We start from the raw sequence: 20,272 nt of genomic DNA on the forward strand, positions 1-20,272 counted from the left end.
GTCCATCTGGCAAATGACATAACCATTGGAGATGATCTTTTTTTTTTTTTTTTTTTTGGTTAATGAAATACTTCATTAGGGGACAAGCCCAAAGGCCCAGCAAAGCTTAAAAGGCCAAATGATTACAACCAAATAGGAGCAGGACATCTCCAACTAGATCCGGACCAGGCCTACTAACAAAAATGCTGACAAGCAGCAGCTCCGGTCACCTCTCCGTCATGGGGGGGGGGGGGGGGGGTGGGCAGGGGAGGCCGTCGTTCCTTAGAACAGAGGTAAGGGAAGGTGGTGGCTGATTAGCCCATCTCTGAGGACCCACCGACCCATTGGCTAGCGAAGCTGCAATGTGAGCAGCTCGATTCGCTTCGCGGGAAATCCATTCCCAATTGCAATCCTCAAAACTTGTGGCCTTTCTTCTTATCTGCTCCAAGATTGGGTATATTTTCCAATTTTTCCCCCTACCCAGTCCTTTTAGATCGTTGATGATTTCTTTTGCATCTGATTCTACAAGCACCTTCTTCAGGTTCATAGAGACAGCCAAAGAAACCCCATGTAGGAGAGCATTTGCTTCTGCTTCAGCGGCAGATCCGCAAGAGGAGGAGGAGGCAGAACCGCAAATGAACTCGCTGTTGGAGTTTCTGATTATAACCCCCAATCCTGCTGTGTAAGGAGGCTTCCACGCAGCATCACAGTTGACTTTGGAATAGCCTGGAGGGGGAGCACTCCACTGGGGCCGTGGATGAGGCCATTGGAGATGATCTTGGCTTTGCTTGAACCCTTGAACCAACTGAAAGGAGATGCACACATGTAATGGTTTGACCACACTAGGTATAATAATGTGTCAGAAATGTCGATAATTTCAAAGAAATTTTGAAATTTAAAGTTTGAAGGAATCTCTGCCAGCTCCTACAGCTTGCAGAAACAGGTGGGATGTGTCACTACTCTGGGCCCATGCCAACCATGCCCAACGTCCCAGTTCACACAAGACATCATTCAGTTACAATTAGAAGGGCTCTGGGCCTGTGTTAGTACCATTCATTCACTCTTGAGATTGAATTCTTAAGCTCGAAGTCGGTATTGTAGATTGTTCCCTCTACGAGAATCTAGAATACCGACTTGGACCCTTAAGAATGCCATAATCTACGGCGAGACCCCGGTCACCATGGCCATCGCAAATGCTAGCAACAACACCTCACCAGACAAAACTGTGGCTTTCAAATTTCCAAAAGCACAGGGCATGCCGGTCAACCTTCATTGCAATCCAAACTCAACTACTTAATTATCTTCTTTAGTTATTCTCTCTTTCATTTGACTAGTTGGGAGAAAGCGGATTTGGATTTGGATCTCATCCCATATTTTTGGATGACAGATACCTCTAATCCAATAGCTAGTTGCCGTTGGTCATCCCCCTTCCAATCTTTAACAAATATTCTGTTTCTTCCATCCGATTAACTCAAATGATGGCCGTTATAGCACATCCTCTGGACACCCATCTCTTCTCTCTTGCCAAATAATTTGTAGCTTTCACTCAATGACGCCACACAGGTAGCTGTGGTTTGTCCCAATTCAACATACCCGCCCTTGTTCAAAGGGCGTTGACAATGAAATACTGTGAAGAAAGGTGGTTAGTCTCTTTCTCAAGGATGAAGCAATACTTGTACCTTATCTAGCTAGGCAACTTTGGACACCGAGTCTTCTTATATTTTATTCAATTCCATGTCTTGTATTGTGTTAAAACAAACGGTACTTGACTAGAAGAGTGCGCATGCAAATGCAAACTTTGACCACTGTCGACAATTATTTGTATTTTTTTTTTTTTTTGAAAGAAATTTTCTAAAACTTTGACCACTGCCTGTGAAGCCGAGTGATGTGGCTTGGCTCTGCGTGTTTGCTCTAGAGAAGGACACCTGCTTCTTGATCTGCCCATCATTCCATTTCTTTGGCAATCAATTTTCATTTTTGATTTCAGTTACTTGATCATTATTTTTTGAGTGTTTGATTTGATTAGGAGATTTTCTTTGGCGAATTGTAGGACAACTAAGATCAGGAGTGCCAATCCTTGGTGGTCTCCTAATCGCACCGCTTCGAAGAAGTGAGTTTTCTTCGTTTTGATTGCATACCGCTTGATTTTGCTTCTTTGCTCCAGAGAGAGAGAGAGGAGTGAGAACTAAAATGCATGATAATATTTTTGCAGATGGGAAAATCAACTCTTATTCTGTATTATTATTACCTTTGCCCAATTGATGATGAATGAATAATTCTATATTCTGTTAGTATAAATAGTGTTGGCATTCCTATATTTAAGAGCAACTCCAACAGCTTTCTTATATTTTGATTTTTCTCTATTTTAGGAAAATATAAACTTTTTTTGCTCCAACAGATTCCATATAACTATCTCTATTTTAGGAAAAGTGAGAAAAGAGAAAATCAAATTCCCTAAATTTACAGCAATCTCTAAAATTTTAATGGAGAATTATGGAGATTTTAGGGTGTGTCCTGTAACGTTTTATGAAACTATTTTTGTAATAGTGGATTGTAGAATGAAAACAGGGAATTAAACTACAAGTTTTTAAGATGTAAATACATGTTCGGCACAAGTATTTCAAAATTTGAAATATTAAAAACATATATATCATTTCAACAAAAAAAAAAAAAAAAACTGTAGCATTCAGTTTATTCAATCTGAAACTCTATTTTTTTTCTTCAAAGAGAAAAAATCATTTTTAGTTTTTCCTTAGTAATCATGAAAGATTGACTATTTTGTTTGTATTGATCATGAATCCTTTATTGGTTGTTATGAGAAAAGAAACAGAGTATTGTGAAAGAGATTGAACAAGAAGAACTAAATCCCTCATATGAAATTGCAAGCTCCTGAATCTTTATTTCAAAAAGATAATTCAATCAAATGTCTCAACCTTAATTGTTAATTCCTCTAGCCCATGAGATAATCCAATTATATTGAAGCATAAAATGCTGAAGCTTTCACCCTAAATCATCCATATAAATTAGATATGACACATGAAAGAGCGATTTTCTAAATCCTTCATTCTTCTCCATTGCATGATTTTGCAAGTTTCAATTGATTGAAAAAGACGGGGAAGAAGAAAGTTAAAACAACAGATAAAGTAGATGAGATCATGAGAAGAGAGGATAAGTCTCAATGGAAATTGTGGGAGAGAAAGAGAGAAAGATCAAAAAAGAGGAGAAGAGTTTGTGGATCTATGTGCTTAAAAGTAAAAAATAAAAATAAATCACTTTCTCTAATTGCAGGGCGGGTTGTTTTCAGGAAACAAGGAAAACGTCAAAAAGTCATTTCCCATATTTATTCATAGTTCCTGAATTGTTTCCTAAAATTTGTTTTCCCTGATTTTCAAATTTAATGCACCGAACGCAAATTACATAAGTTTTTGAATTCCGAAAATAAAAAACAGTATCGCAAAATGATACCGAACGGGCCCTTAGAGATTGTTGTAAAATAGGGAATCTGTTAGAGTTGGAGAAGAAAAGAAGCTAAAATTTTGAATTTTGCTTCCCTATAATACAAAAATTATAGAGAAGCTGTTGGAGTTGCTCTAACAAAGGGAAAAAAATGTAAATAGTGTTTGACATTTGACCCATGAGTAACCTTAGTACCTTAAGTTTCAAAAATATCACATTAAACTTTGGGGGCTGAAATTTGCACACCCTATTTTGCATTCTACACACCTTTTCACGAACATAGTGGTAATCAAGCTCAATATGTTTAGTGCGAGCATGGAACACAAGATTGGAAGCCATATAGGTGGTGCTTAGATTATCACAATGTAGCAAAATAGGAAATTGAATGTGGGCACCGAGCTCATACAATAAATAACCCAACCATGTTGTTTCGGCACTAGCATGGGCAAGAGATCTAAACTCGGACTCGGCACTAGACCGTGCGATTGTAGGCTGCTTTTTAGAACACCAAGAGATGAGGTTGGAACTGAGGTACACAAGATAGCCAGATGTGGAGCGACGAGAATCAAGACAACCAGCCCAGTCAGCATCAGAGTAAGCCGAAAGATGAACCGGTTGACGTTGGGGAGTGAAAAACAAACCATGACCAAGAGAGCCTTTGACGTAACGGAAAATACGCTTGACAGCTATAAAATGTGGGGCATGTGGCTGACTCATAAACTGTGACACCATGAGAAACTGAGCAGTATTTTGAGAGGGAGGATTAGATGAGGAAGAAGCCATGAGAAAAGAAAAGAAAAGAAAAAACAAAAAAAACAAAAAGAAGGAACTGGACAAAGGGAGGAACACAACACAGGAGGTAAGTTTGACACCCGAGACTACTGATACCATGTAGAAATTGATTCTCATTGATTTGTGCTTTTACATTCTATACAATATATAGCAGTATGTGTTTGATAGTTACACGAAGCAATAAAACTACAATTATAACAATATCAAAACTGATGCATAATATCTAAACCGACGCATGATCATAGCCATAACATTACAGCCATATCAAGCTGTAGATGAGCTATTGAATGGGGAAGATTGATTATCTTTAACACTATCAGTTAGATTACCTGCTCCTAATTTATTTAACCATCAAGCCCAAGTAACCACTAGATTTGGTTTATGCAAAATTGAAACCATTTCGTACCTAAACCTTCAAGTTTGGTTTACTTCCATCTTTTCATAACAATGTCATATGTGAAATGTCAATTGAAACCATCTTACTTGGGCCATCCATCATCTATGCAGGAGAGCTAAAACGAAGGGAGGGCAATGATTTGGCACCCTGAAGGGTACTATTTGGATGAAAAGTAAGCTCTATATGTTTTTCATCTCAAAATTTTAAGACTTTGATGTTCAAATATACTTGCTTCGGTTTTTAATTTTGCTTATTTTTACTACTATTTTGACCATAACAGTTATACGTTGGAGTAATTTATATTTTGTCTTAGCTAACATAAAAATATACACTACGGCTCTTTACATGAGCGTAGGGAGATTAAGTTTAAAACTGGAAATGTGGGAACTATGAAAGAGACAAGTATATAAAATTTGTAGGCATATATGGTGTTAGATATAAGAAAGCAGAAGTAAAGATTAAAAAATAAAATAAAATCAAATGTTGGAACCAATAATTGAATTTCAATTATTTTGTGCCTCTGCTGGACCCTCCATTAGCTCTCTGGCCGTAGACCTTTTCTATGAATCTTCTGTTGACTTGAAAAAAAGGAAAGAAGAACAACAGACTACTTGATCGCTCTCGGCCTGTGTGATTAGTATTTACCATTGAGATTGAGAGGGAGACTCTTAACCCGGAAAAGATGTTTGTACTCTCTCTCCTTACTTCGGCTGCCGGAGGAGTAGTGAGTAAGGTGGCTTCACTTGCTACTGATCAGTTGAGACTTGATATCGTCTGGGGGTTCCGCAAGGAACTGAATAAGCTCAAAGAATCCTCAACTCAGATGGGATATATCATACATGATGCTGCGCATGAACCTGGAGATCGGGAACTGTGGGCAAGGGCTGAGTGGATGAAGAGGCTTATAAGTGTAACTTATAATGCAGAAGATATTTTGGATGGACTCCAATATGAAGTTCATTGGATCGTTATAAAGGAGACAAGGCTGGATAAGAAGATACTTGGCTTCTTCTCCAACAACCCTGTTGTATTTCGTCTTCAGATGGCAGGCAAGATTTACAACATCAACACATCCTTGGATGATCTCAACAAGCAAGCACCTGGTGTGGGACTAATGGAGGTGCAGCAGCCAGTCAAGGTATTGTTTATACCCAATATTAGTATATCGGCTGATCGATCATATCGTGGCCGTTTAATGAATGAAGAGATTGAGATAATTATGGGTAATTTTTAATTGATGATAATGATCTTGATTTGAAAGATAAGTGTTCATTAAAAGTGGTAATGCACGGGTAGTGTTTGCAACGAGTAAGGAAAGCGGCTTATGAAGTGGGACTTAAAGATGAGTTTTCGTTTGATTAAACAAGCTGCTAGGTTGTTGTGTCAAACTGTCCAAACCAATTAATGTAATCATGCAATAATACTTGTTGAATTGGAGTAGGATTCTATTGCATGGCCGTGGTACAATGCTAAAACTAATTGCATGATTAACATTGATAAGTCATACAAATCTAACTAGCTGATGACGTGAGACCTAGATATACATGTGTATCAATTACTTAACATGCATTAGGAGTCCTCGTAAGATTAAAGCAAGCAATTAATTTGAGTTCAAGAGAAAGACCACCTCGGCTTGATTATCAATGACCTATATATAAAGAAGCATCGACAGAAGACAACACACACATCTCCAGTCAAAACTCCATCATGGGTTTCCTTTTATTTTTCTTAGCTCCAGATTAATTTCATTGTCTTTTCAATTCTTTAGTTGTTGGCTCTACTAGTTCAAGTCATTTCCCTTCGTTTTTCTTGTAATCTAGTATCGATATTTCAATCGTTTCCCTTGCTACTTTTTTATAATAGTTGATAATTTTGTTCTTCAAGCCATTTACTATTTTCTTTTTCCTCTCTTTACTTTATCGCTATTTACTTTCCTGCGATTTACTTTATTGCTCTTTACCTTTCTGCACTTAATTTAGAGTTTACTTCCTTGCTTTTTTTACTATCGTGTTTGTTTCTTGCACTAGGAGTAGTTTAACGTAATTGTTCGGTTACTAATCACTATTTGCTTCATCCATTGAACAACCCGAAAGTCCTTGTCTCCAAGGCATCGAACCCTCAGCCGAGATTGTTCCTTCCTCGGCTTTCAGTCGCTCGACGAAGTCAGAACACGCGCACTACATCTACAATTGCACACTTGGCCTTCTGGCCGTGTGCTGGCACGCTCAGCAATCAATTCATCAAGAAGGACGTTTGTTCCTTGATCTCTCGGCTTTCTTGGCCGAGGTGATTTTTAGAGGCAACAGGTATGCAGGACAGGGAAACAACCTCATTCTTTGAGAAAAATTTCACCTTGAAAGATGCAATCATTGTTGGAAGGGATGAGGTGGTGTCAAAAATAATTGCAACCGTGACCAACTCCAACAATGAAGAAAAGATTCTTTCGGTGATGGCCATTGTGGGATTGGGAGGCCTAGGTAAAACAACTTTGGCTCGCTCAGTTACCAAGCAACTGAAAGAAGGTGAAATGGAAAAGTACTTTGATATAACATTCTGGGTGTATGTATCTAATTCTTTTGATGTCAATTCAATTTTACGTCGAATGCTGGAATCATATGACGACGCGAGTGGAGCAAATCTTTCAAGTCGGGAAGCATTGATTGGAAGGCTCCAGCTGAAGTTGAAAGAGAAAAGGTATTTTCTTGTACTTGATGACCTTTGGAATGAGGATGCTAATAAATGGGATGATTTGAAGCGTTGTCTGTTGCAACTATGTGCTGCCAAAGGAAGCTCTGTGATTGTCACCACCCGTAGCGCCAAGGTTGCATCAATCATGGAAACACTTCGTAGGTGCGATCTAGAGACTTTATCGGATGATGAATGTTGGTCCATATTGAAGGATAGAGTGTTTGCAGATCCTAATGCTCCAATAGCTTCAGAACTAGAGGGACTCGGACGGAACATTGCCAAAAAGTGCGCTGGTCTTCCATTGGCAGCAAAGGTACGGTATCTTCACCTTATTAATTATTTAATGTGTAGATGAACTATTTGATAGGGATAGATTAAGTTGTCCTAAAATTTGAAAATCATACAACTGTAGGTTTTGGGAAGCTTGATGCGTTCTAAGAATAGTAGCAACGAATGGTCCTCAATTCTGGAAAGTAAAATATGGCAGTTATCATCAAACAGAGGGGATAATAGGACCATGCAGGTTCTGAGGTTGAGTTTTGACAATTTGAAATCACCATTGAAACAATGTTTTGCATATTGCTCCATGCTCGAGAGAGGTTCCTCAATTGAAAGAGATAACTTGATCCAACTATGGATGGCTCAAGGTTTTCTCCATCATTCTCATGATCACCAAAGCAAGCAAGGCATTGAAACAGAGGATATAGGCAATAAGCATTTTGATACGCTACTGGAGAACTCTTTGTTTCAAGATGCTACAAAGGATGAGGATGGTGTTATCACCCGATGCAAGATGCATGATCTTGCGCATGATGATACTTCTGTGAGAGCTTTACACCAGACTTCAATCATGAGATGGATGCTCATGAGATTCGACATGTTGCATGGATTCCCACTCCAATACTAGAAAGGTTGCCAGAAACAAGAATTTCAAAACTGCGCTCACTCTTTTCAAATGTCCAGGTCTCTAATACCATTTTCCCAAAGTTTAAAGCTTTACGTGTCTTAACTTTTTGTGAGACTGAGAATCAGAAGTTGTTAGACCAAAAAGCAGAGAATCAGGAATTGCCAAATTCACTTGGTAAGCTGAAGCACTTGAGGTATCTAGATATTTCCGATACAGAAATTGAAGCACTCCCAAAGTCTATTGGCAAGCTCTATAACCTCCAAACATTGAAATTACCGGATCTCGAAAAGTGTCCAAAGGAGATTCAAAATTTGATCAACTTGAGGCATTTTTATTTTGGTGAGGGGATGAAATTTGAGGCTGAGATTTTGAGGCGATTAACTAATCTCCGAACACTGCCTTCCTTTAATGTGGGTAAGGAGAGAGGTCCTGCAATTAAGGAGTTGGGTGGGTTGAACCAATTGAGAGGCCACTTAATTATTGATGGGCTACAACATGTAAGGGATGGAGAAGAAGCAAAGAATGCTCGCTTAGTGCAGAAGAATCACTTACGTGAGCTAACATTTAAGTGGACAGACGATGGCTTGGCGGATGTACTAGATGATGGTTCATTAGGTAGTCACGTGCCCCCTAATGAAAATCAGACGGATGTACTAGATGATGCTAGTTCATTACTACCTAATGAAAATCAGACTTATGTACTAGGTGGCTTGGAACCTCATGGTAACTTGCAAAGCTTGAAGATTGAAAATTTTATGGGTGTGAGATTTCCGTCATGGATAACGAGTCTCCAAAATTTGAAGCAGATTCGACTACTCAATTGTTGCAGTCGTGAAGGAGTCCCAACACTCGGGCATCTACCTAATCTAAGATCTCTTGAAATTAAGAGGATGAAAAAGCTGAAATGTGTGGGAGCTGAGTTTTATGGTACTAGTACAACTTTGTTTCCAGCACTGAAAGCATTATACATCCTTGGGTGCCAAGAGCTCATTGAATGGATGGAAGCACCGAGGATATCAGGAGAAGTAGTGGTATTTCCTTGCCTCGAAGAGTTGGAACTCAGGTACTGTCCCAAATTGAGAAATGCTCCGAGTCGTTTTCCACGTCTCAAGAGGTTGTGGATAGACGAAATGGACAACAACATGCCAATAGAAAATATAAGCACTCAGCTTACCACTCTCACCAATCTCTATATAGATCATGTAAAGGGACTAACTTGTCTACCAGAAGGGATGCTGAACAATAACAAGAGTCTCACATATTTGCAGATAGTTAATTGTGATGAGTTGACTTGTATTGCTCTCGATGTATCTGACACGCTCCCTTGTCTTGAGAAGTTGAAAATTGTTTAAGTAAAATAGATTCGAGAGAGAATTGTAGAGAGAGATGTGTGTATTATTATTGAGAATAGGAGCCCTATATATAGGGATTACAAAGTGCTAGTTCTAATGTTACAAGGAATACCAATCCGTGTAGGATTGGGAAATCTAGAACCTTCTCTCCTATTGCTACTCCTAGTTTGATAAGGCACACTAAGTCGATTTTCCTTCAACACTCCCCCTTGTGCCGCTTCAAACTTGGTGGTGACGCTTCATCCGTTGCCTCGTTAAAAACCTTGCCAGGTAACAAAAACCCTGTGGGATAAAAATAATCCTGGTCGAAGGACAAAAAGAGCACAACACGTCCTTCACTCTTCGAGATCGAACATGTAGACATCATAACTCCCCCTGATGTCGATATCTCCCCCTGATTGCTATAATCGTGGGAGTTCGGATAACTTTCTCAATCCGATGCTCTTCACATGTTTCTCGAAGGTGGATTTAGGTAACGACTTAGTGAATAAGTCCGCTACATTATCCTCTGATCGGATTTGATTCACTTCAATCTTTAGAAGTGATTGTTGTTGCTGATTATAAAAGAACTTAAGCGATATATGCTTGGTGTTGTCGCCCTTGATGAAACCTAACTTCATTTGTTCAATACAAGCTGCATTATCCTCATAAATGCATGTAGGTTCATCTGTGGTAGACTTCAAACCACAACTTCCTTGAATATGTCGAATCACAGACCTTAGCCATATACATTCACGAACGGCTTCATGTAGAGCAATAATCTCTGCATGATTCGAGGAAGTAGCAACAAGGGTCTGTTTCGTAGACCTCCAAGATATCGCAGTGCTTCCCATGGTAAAGACATAACCCGTTTGGGAGCGACCTTTGTGAGGGTCGACAGAGAGGTACCCTGCATTAGCAAAACCCATCAAAATATCATTGTCGTTTTGATGGAGGGGGATAGGGTGAGGCCAGCCACCCTTGATGGTGGTGGCGGCGTTGGTGGTAACATGGCCGGCCACTATGTTATGGTGGACGGTGGCTCCATGCCTAATGGGGTCCGATCCCATTCTTCCGTCATTCCTTTTCTCTCTGTAGGGATAAAATAGGCCCATATCAATCGTACCTCCTAGGTATCGAAAGATTGTCTTTACACCAATCCAATGGCGGCGTGTTGGCGCGGAGCTATGTCGAGCTAACAAGTTCACCGCGAATGAGATATCCGGTCTTGTGCATTGAGCTAAGTACAATAATGCGCCTATTGCACTTAAATAGGGCACTTCGGCCTCTAATGGTTCTTCGTCCTCATCCTTTGGACGAAGCGGATCTTTTCCGGGCTCAAGACTACGACCAATCATGGGAGTACTCACAGGCTTTGCTTTATCTTCATTAAAGCGCCGTAGGATCTTTTGAGTATATGCAGACTGATGGATCAAAATCCCATCACTACGGTGCTCGAGTTCTAAACCGAGACAAAACCGTGTTTTCCCAAGATCTTTCATCTCAAATTCGGATTTCAAGTATTTAGCAGTTTCCTTCAATTCATCTAGAGTTCCAATTAGGTTCATGTCAACGACATAAACTGCTACGATTGCAAATCCGGAACTTGTTCTTTTAATGAACACGCATGGGCATATTTCATTGTTAATATATCCCTTCCCAATCAAGTAGTCACTTAGACGGTTATACCACATCCGTCCGGATTGTTTTAATCCATATAGTGAGCGTTTTAATCTTATTGAAAACGCGCTCCGTGGTTTAGAGCCACTTGATTTGGGTAATTGAAGTCCATCTGGAACCTTCATATATATCTCTGAATCTAGATCCCCATAGAGATATGCTGTAACCACATCCATAAGCTGCATGTCAAGTTTTTCGGAAACTACCAAACTGACAAGGTAGCGGAACGTTATAACGTCCATTACGGGAGAATATGTCTCCTCGTAGTCGATTCCAGGGCGTTGTGAGAAACCTTGCGCCACAAGGCGGGCTTTATATCTTACCACCTCATTTTTCTCATTACGCTTTCTAACAATGACCCATTTATGGCCAACAGGCTTTACACTTGGGGGTGTCTGCGTTACAGGCTCAAATACCTGTCTCTTTGTTAGTGAATCCAATTCAACCTGGATCGCATCTTTCCATTTAGGCCAATCTGCTCTTTGTTGACATTCTTCAACAGAGTGAGGTTCGATATCATCATATTCTATAATTCCTTTTGCAATATGATATGCAAATGCATCATCAATCGCCATAGAATTTCTATCCATCATCTCATGTACACTAGTGTAATTTATGGAGATCTCTCTATTCTCTGGAGTTGGTTCTGACATTGGAGCGTCCCCCAATGATGTCTCTTGGACATAACCATAATCTGGAATATTCTCATGAGATGGATTATTCACATCGATGATTAATGGATTATTTTGTGCCAAACTCGCTTTCTTTCTTGGGCGAGAATCCATCGAACCTATGGGCCTCCCGCGCTTCCTGGCAGGAGCCGTGGGCCTAGCCATAACGTCACCATCATTGAGAGATGGGACGTTGGCGCCATGCTCATGCATTCTTGAGTTGGCGTCATGTCCTCTATTTTTAGGGACATCAATCCTTGCAGGCACGTTTGCAGCAGGTATGTGTGATCTCGTCACTTTAGCGATATCAGAAAACGCATCAGGCATCGATTCTGCTACGTTCTGAAGATCGAGAATTCTCCGCACTTCAGTTTCGGACTGTGCGGTTCGGGGATCAAGATGAGACAGAGTGGGGACAGACCACGACAATTCCTGTCGTTCCTGTTGAACATTGATGTTCTTATCTCCCCCTAACGACGGGAAGACTATCTCATCGAAGTGACAATCCGCAAATCTAGCGGTAAAGAGATCGCCTGTCAAGGGTTCTATGTAGCGGATAATCGTTGGAGAATCATATCCAACATAAATGCCTAATCGTCTTTGAGGACCCATTTTGGTGCGCTGTGGTGGCGCAATTGGCACATAAACTGCACACCCAAATATGCGTAAGTGTGAGACATTAGGCTCATACCCAGTCACCATCTAGGACGCAGAAAAGGGTTGAGTGGCAGTGGGCCTCAGACGAATAAGCACAGCTGCATGCAATATTGCATAGCCCCAAGCAGAAATAGGGAGATTGGTGCGCATTACCAATGCCCTAGCGACCATTTATAGTCGTTTAATGGCGGCTTCTGCGAGACCATTTTGGGTGTGAACATGAGGAACAGGATGTTCAACATCAATCCCAATGGACATGCAATAATCATCAAAAGTCTTTTATGTAAACTCTCCAGCATTGTCTAATCTTATAGACTTAATAGGATGATCAGGGTGGTGAGCCCTTAACTTAATTATTTGTGCTAGGAGTTTAGCAAAGGCAGCGTTCCTTGTGGACAATAGCATGACATGTGACCAGCGTGTCGATGCATCAACCAATACCATAAAATATCGAAATGGTCCGCATGATGGTTGAATAGGTCCACAAATATCACTTTGAATTCTTTGCAAGAATGGTATATTTTCTTTAGTGTCCTTTGCATAGGATGGTCTCGATCCTAATTTTGCTAAAGAGCAGGCTTTGCAGAACGAATGATGGGCTTTAGAGACAACCAATGAGGATTTTGGTTTAGCCATGAAGTCACAATTGACTTTAGAAGTAGAAGGAGGAGTCAAACAATGATCCATGGCGTCAATGCCATGTTGTTGCCGTAGGGGGTAGACGGCGCCGGCCCTAAGTGGCCGGTCTTGCACAGTCTTGGCGCCGTGAGGTGCAGGTGCATCTCCTCGAACCAATTTTTGGTTTTTACTTCTCTTCGTTCTGAAGAATTGATGTCCGTGTGAAGTCTTTAATATATGGATCATCATATCACGACCTGGGTGTCCCAGACGGTCGTGCCAAAGCCTATATGTGTCGGAATCCCATAAATCATCTCTCATGACATGGTTGGATTCAATGACTCGAATAGTGGTGGCATACAACCCACTAGAGCGACACATAAGTTTCTCTAAGACTCAGTTATTTCCGTAGTCATTAGAGGTGATGCAAAGGAACTCTTGTCCATTCTCACAATGTGTTTCCACATGAAAACCATTGGCTCTTATATCATTGAAGTAATAAAGTTCGAAAAATATGTCTACGACTTGAGATAAAATAAATCGATACTTTATTAATAATATCCAATGATTACATCAAAGTTTCTTGACCAAAATCTAATCCAATATAAAAATCAAACCGTAGACAAATCGTAGTCACTCAATCCGTTCGGTAATTTCAATTTAGTTGTGACCAGGTAAGGTAAGGCGAGATTTTGGTGGAGCGTTGCTCACTTTTAAAACCGTTCTCTCAGATCAAACCTTGCCTAGACATCACAAGTACTCTTGAGTACGCCTAGAGGGAAAAAGTTAATAGAATAAGTCATGTTATTGATTTAAGGCATAATCGCCATTACATAATTCTTGGAAAAATGAAAGACTATAAATAAAAATCTGCGGCATTTTGTCTTCATCGCCAGATTTAAAGTCTTTGTGAACTCGAAGTCTTGATCACCATGATGCGACTACTTTCGTAGGTACATTGCAAATTCAGGTCTATTGATCAGACGTTCCATATCAGAAATAGACACCATAAAGAGGATTCTCCCTTGATTGAGGCGCATTGGCGCAATGTGCATAGTCCCTAGGACTGGTGGCGTTGGAAAGTGATATCCATGGCCAACGTTGGCTCCATGGTTTCCAACCCTATGTCCCTCAAAATCACGCCTCCTACGGTCGTGTGATTGTCGCCTTGAGCGATTACCTTCTTGAGCATTTCGATCGTATGGATCATGACGTCGATGGCGACTTTCTCTAGCCATAGGACGATGCTCTTGATGGCTCTCTTGAAGCCTATCAAATTCTCTTTTCACAAGTTCATTGCCATGTCTTTCAGCAGTGGCCATAGGTTCAATAAGCTGTTGAAAACTTGTGATCCGTCTTGCATTTACATGAGTCCGGAATAAGTCAGAGGACCTCATAGCATAGACGGGGAAGGTATTGAGGGTTTTCTCAATCAATTGGTCTTCTGTGATTGTTTTTCCACAGAGACGCATCATTGCTCTGATGCTGAGAGCTTCCGAATAAAATTGCATGACAGTGTCAAATTCAGAGAAGCGAAGATCTTTCCATTCTGCTTCTGTATTCGGAAGTATGGAGTCACGAACATTGCCATATCGTTCGCGAAGCGCATGCCAAAGCTTTATGGCGCTATCCTCATTTATGAACTCAAACTGGAGGTCACTATCCATGTGACGTTTCATGAAGGCAAGTGCCTTGGAATTATCTTTCTCAGTTTGAGGGTCTGGAGCTGTTTCTATAGGACAAAGCTCTTGGATAGTATGCAATAAATCACGGGCAATAAGGTGGATCTCGACATCAGTGACCCAAATTAAGTACCTTTTGCCTGCATAATCCAATGGAACAAAATCGAGTTTGTTCATGTTTGACATCCTAAAAGATGAAACAAGAACAAGTTAGTTTCGGAGTCAATGCTTCCACGAAAACTAATATAAATAAGATTTCCGAGCTATGCTACCAAGAAATCGATTTCCAAGAATAATTGGATTAGACCGAAACAATGATGTTTGAATGGTCAAAATAGATGCTCACGAACGCTCTTAGTTCTTTAAATCGATGCTTACGGACGCTCTTAGTCCGAAGTCTTACGAACGCTCTTAGTTCGTTAATTGCGTGAATCCCCACGATTCCGCTTTTCAAGAATCGAACCCACGTTATAAGAAAGGTGGGATGTAGAAGAAGGGAGGTTTTCAAGTCCTCGAGAAAAGAAGAAATATTTGAATTATAGGAACTTCAAAACTTACTCTTGAATACTTACTTGTATTTGGATCACGCGCGTGTCGATGCAGGCGTGATGGAGCGAAGCAATCCGAGTAGAGGTTTGCAGCGGTGCGGGGCAGCAGGGGCTGCAGTGGCAGCAGTAGTGGTGCAGGGCTGCAGGCGCGCGAGCGTGTAGGCTGGCAGCGATGGGCAGCAGCGGGCGCAGGTGTGCGCGGGGCAGCAGTGGGTCTTAGGCCAAGATGTGGCAGGTTTTGAGGAGAAGAATTTCTTTTCAGGTTTTTGGGTTTTTAGCTTTTGTGGTTTAGGGTTCGTGCTGATAACGTGTTTAAGTAAAATAGATTCGAGAGAGAATTGTAGAGAGAGATGTGTGTATTATTATTGAGAATAGGAGCCCTATATATAGGGATTACAAAGTGCTAGTTCTAATGTTACAAGGAATACCAATCCGTGTAGGATTGGGAAATCTAGAACCTTCTCTCCTATTGCTACTCCTAGTTTGATAAGGCACACTAAGTCGATTTTCCTTCAATAAAAATAACTCGTTGTCACAGCCTAGAGGCAATTCGGATCGCACAGGGCATTGCATCACTCCGTGAATTGTACATCTGGAGGTGTACGGGATTATCAAGCCTAGAGGTTGGGCTCGATTACTGCACCTCTCTTCAGGCGTTGGTTATACGTCATTGCCCTAATCTGAAGATAATTCCAATCACACAGGGCACGCCGTCTCTCCGGATATTGAGGATTCAAGGATGTAAGGGATTGTCAAGCCTAGGAAGTGGGCTCAACTACTGCACCTCTCTTCAGGAATTGCAGCTACGCGATTGTCATAATCTAACATCAATTCCAATCACACAGGGCATCATATCTCTCCGGAGGTTGAGGATTATTTGTTGTCAGAGATTATTAAGCCTACCGAGTGGGATCCAATTCTGCACCTCTCTTCAGCATCTGCATATAACTGGTTGCTCTAGTCTAGTATCCATTTCAGTATCATATGTGTGCGACCACCCGGACTCAACGAATGAACCGGCGGAAGTCTCTACGGGTGTTGCTGAGTATTTGTCTATACAGGAGGATTGTTGTAATCTAGAACCTATTCCACCTAATCTCTGTCAGTTGTTGATATGTCATTGTGGGAAATTCAAATATGTGCCCATAGGATTTCACCGCCTCACTCGTTTGAAGATGCTGCAAATTGGTTTGTTCTGGGAGGAGCTGGACGCCTTCCTTGATTTTCAGCTTCCACCACCATCACATGATTCACAACTTGAAAGCTTAGAGTTGGTGGGGTGGCCTAAGCTCAAGTCTCTGCCCCAACAAATTCAGCACTTTACTTTTTTAAAAACTCTCTGGATAGGAAAGTTTATAGGACTAGAGGCTCTTCCTGAATGGTTGGGAAATCTTACATCTCTTGAGACTCTACATATCTGGCTTTGCAAGAATCTCAAGTATCTACCTACACTAAATGCTATGAAAGGCCTCACCAAATTGAAGAAGCTCTACATTGAGGGATGTCCCCTGCTCAAGGAAAGATGCACCAAGGAGACTGGCCCAGAATGGCTCAAGATTTCTCACATCCCAGAACTTGACTGTAATTTTTTTGACCAAATTCTTTATATTTTCTTGTTTCCTTCAAATTTCTTTCTTATTATGTCTCCTTTTTCATCTTTCTTAACTCAGTTTGGTGAAGCTACGGAATGCCTGCCATACTAAACTAGAATGCCTGGTCACATTTCAAGAGGAAAATGTATTATCGATTGATTTCACTCAAGTTACAAGGTTAATCAATTCCTATTTGCCAGAGATTTATCCCTAAAGCAGGGTAAGCTTTTCAAACCACCATCTTTTCTTCTCTTCTCAGATTTCTTCTTTCACTAGATTTTTAACCAGATTTCCATTGCATTAACTAATCTTAATTTTTCCTACCTATGGCATAAATTATATCTTAGCAGGTTCTATCATACTTAATGGGAAGATCAGATGAAGCTGAGTGGTTGAAGATCCAGTCACAGTAGTTCAATCACCTCTCCCATAGTCCCATGTATGAGTTATTTGCTGTGTTTCATTGAAGATAAAGTGACCATGGTAGTGGAGAAATATACTTCAGTCTTTAAGGAAGACTTGCAGTGAAATAAAAATATAACAATACCCTGTTTGATTTATAGTCAATTCCTCGATTGCCATTTGCATTATCATTCCTTACTGATTTAAATTTAAGTAACTTTTCTTTCTATAATTTTACAAGGATTGGATTTGTTTTAGCTGCATCCAGAGTTATCTTAAACCAGTAGTGCAGTGACTTGATAAATAAGTTTCCCCAACATTTTTTTCTTCATTCATTTATGACACTTAATAAACTTGGCATTTATCTATACAAGCCTGCTAAGATGATTTCTTAATTACTTTTTTTTTTTCAATTTATATTCACAAGTTGTATGTCATTGTAACCTTTTATACTTTCTTTGTATCAGGTGTTAATTCAGCAGCAGATATGAGAATGAGAAGTATCCACCTCAAGTGGCAGCTATGCAAACAAAAGATGCACTGAGGACAACCGACATGAGTGGCTGACTTCTTATTTTCCAAGGGTAGAGTGTAATTTGTGTTTGTTCTTGTTCCCTCTATCACTTCCATCTAGTTAAACTTATCAGTTATCCTCATGTCTTGTGCCCTATTATTTCTTTTCTTTTATAAGTACTAGTTTTTGTGATGGGGAAGTTCATGCTCTAGTATAACCAAAGAAGGCATTGATAAGGATGAACATTATTTTTCTTATTTTGGGTTGAGGGAGAGATGTTCAATGGCAATTATTGCAGGTAAAGTATATGCCAGAGCACTTCAGACCCTAAATCATTTTCAGTTGTTAGACAATTGTGAATCCTCCAACAATGATGTGAAAAACTACTTAACGCTGAATCTAGCAGCGACCTCACCAAATTGCTGCATCTTGAAATTCTTGGTTTTCACCATATATTGCCGAGGGGTCCCAATTGTGAGATTACTTGTATTCCAATAATCTGGATAGATGCCAATGTAAAGATTTGTATCCTAGATGCTCAGATCTTTGTTTAAAATCCACTGTAAACTATCCACAATTCTTCCTTCACGACTATTCAGTGTAGCAAGTGTGTGACTGCATTGTTGTGGAAAAGCTGTTTGAAGCATTATTCAAAAGAATTAAACTCGTTCATCCTTCTCTCTTTCTTTTCCTCAGCACTGACAAATCATCTTTTCGAAATCAGGTCTGCATTGAAGCATTAACACCTCCCTAAAGTAGCACAGTTGTAACACCTTCCTGGTGTTCAAGTTTCAGGGGAAACATGTGCATTGAGTGTTTGAAATTTCAGTTGTGCATGATTACTTCCGTTCATGTTCTAAATGCAACCAGTTCCTAAAATCATGGTAAGCTTTTCAAATCTTTACCTCTTCTTCCCTCCTGGTGTTCCTCTTTAATTTGATTCACAAGTTTTCAAATGCATTGTACTCTGCTCTGTATGCTATTTACTTGCTACAATTTTTCCCGGTTGTTTTGGCATCATTTGTAATTTCTCACAAGGCCTCTCTATCCTGATCAAATGGAAGAACAGCTTAGCTAGACCTGGTGCGAACTAAGTTCAGGTACTTCAGTTCTCCATCTTATCCATGTATTTGTTTCTTTGAATGTTATGCTGTCTCACGTTCTGTTTTATTCCTTTTATTTTCCCTCTTTTAACAGGTTTTTCTTTTTCTTCTCTGTTTTAGTAGTCAAGTGTTTCATAAACTTTCAAGTATCAAGCATCTTGTATACTAAACTTAGCAAAATAGAATGTAACATCAGTTACCTTTTGTTAGTTTCAACTATTCTCTGTATTGCCAATCTTTGCAATCATCTGCTTCCAAGTAGCACTTTGTGGTACAATATTGATTCACCTTTTGATGCCATTCATTTATCTAAGGTAAAACCTTGAATAAGTTTTTCCTGTGCAAACTATTTCTTTTATGTCGACTTACTGCTTTCTTCTATGTTCGTTTGCATAAATTTTTTGATCGTTGTTCTAGTCGTTTTGGGGAATCACATGATTATTATTTTTATTTTTTTTTACCTAATGTCCGCTCTGACTCCTCTCCTTTATTACTCAGATTGTCCCAAAGATCAAGGAATTGGAGCATCCAAAATGATCTCAGGTGGCTGCTGTTTGGTTTGGTTCTTGCGAAGGCTGGTAACTTTGCGCTATATTGAGAACAAACTCCATCTGCATCTTGGATAAGCCATTTAGTCAAGCATGCATGGTTTCTAGAATACTGCAAGTGAATGGTCAGAAAAAGAAAAAAAAGTGAGATCTCAGAATTGCCAGGAGCATAGGAAAGCAAAATGTCAGTTTTGAAGATGAGTTTTGAAAATTTGAAATCGCCATGTTTTTCATATTGCTCAGTGTTCGTAAAAGTTAATAGACAAGGCTAACTGGATCCAACTCTGGATTAATTGGCAGAAAGATTTTGCTTGACAAAACTAATCAAGAGATGGAGGATACATGCAGTGGTTATTTTGATAGTGTATTAGAATACTGTGTCTAAACGTGAGAGCTTGAGGCGGTATACAGTGAGCTTCAACATGTTTCAGGGATTCCTACTTCAACACTTGAAATCAAGCGAGAAACAAGTGTTGGGAGATTTTGCTCTATTGTCGAATGACAATGTCCCAGAAGATAGCATTTTCAAGGTTTGTGTGGCTTACAGTTATATGGGGCTGATATTGATGAGTTGTTGATTTCTATTGGCAAGTTGATGGATCGAAGCTCTCCCCAAGTCTTTTGGCAAGTTCTGTAACCCGCAGATATTGAGAATGTACATACAGTACCAAAAATCTAAAGAATTTCCCAATGGAAGTGCAAAGTTT

At 40.0% G+C, this 20,272-nt stretch overlaps 1 protein-coding gene and 1 long non-coding RNA gene across 2 annotated transcripts; both read left to right on the forward strand.

Moving 5' to 3' along the window:
* Nucleotides 1–6,932: 6,932 nt before the first annotated feature.
* LOC133711347 (putative disease resistance protein RGA3) lies at nucleotides 6,933–9,571 on the forward strand. The gene is made up of 3 exons (XM_062137482.1): nucleotides 6,933–7,625; nucleotides 7,725–8,135; nucleotides 8,276–9,571. Exons 1-3 carry the CDS (start codon nucleotides 6,933–6,935, stop codon nucleotides 9,569–9,571), a joined length of 2,400 nt encoding a protein of 799 aa, XP_061993466.1.
* Nucleotides 9,572–16,473: 6,902 nt separating this feature from the next.
* Nucleotides 16,474–18,130, forward strand: LOC133708291 (uncharacterized). Its single transcript, XR_009845739.1, has 4 exons — nucleotides 16,474–16,987; nucleotides 17,077–17,218; nucleotides 17,349–17,437; nucleotides 17,868–18,130. It is a non-coding gene; the product is annotated as an uncharacterized LOC133708291 (long non-coding RNA).
* The last annotated feature ends 2,142 nt before the right edge of the window (nucleotides 18,131–20,272 follow it).

The sequence above is a fragment of the Rosa rugosa genome, chromosome 5, assembly GCF_958449725.1.
Source record: "Rosa rugosa chromosome 5, drRosRugo1.1, whole genome shotgun sequence".
In the NCBI taxonomy this organism is placed as follows: domain Eukaryota; kingdom Viridiplantae; phylum Streptophyta; class Magnoliopsida; order Rosales; family Rosaceae; genus Rosa; species Rosa rugosa.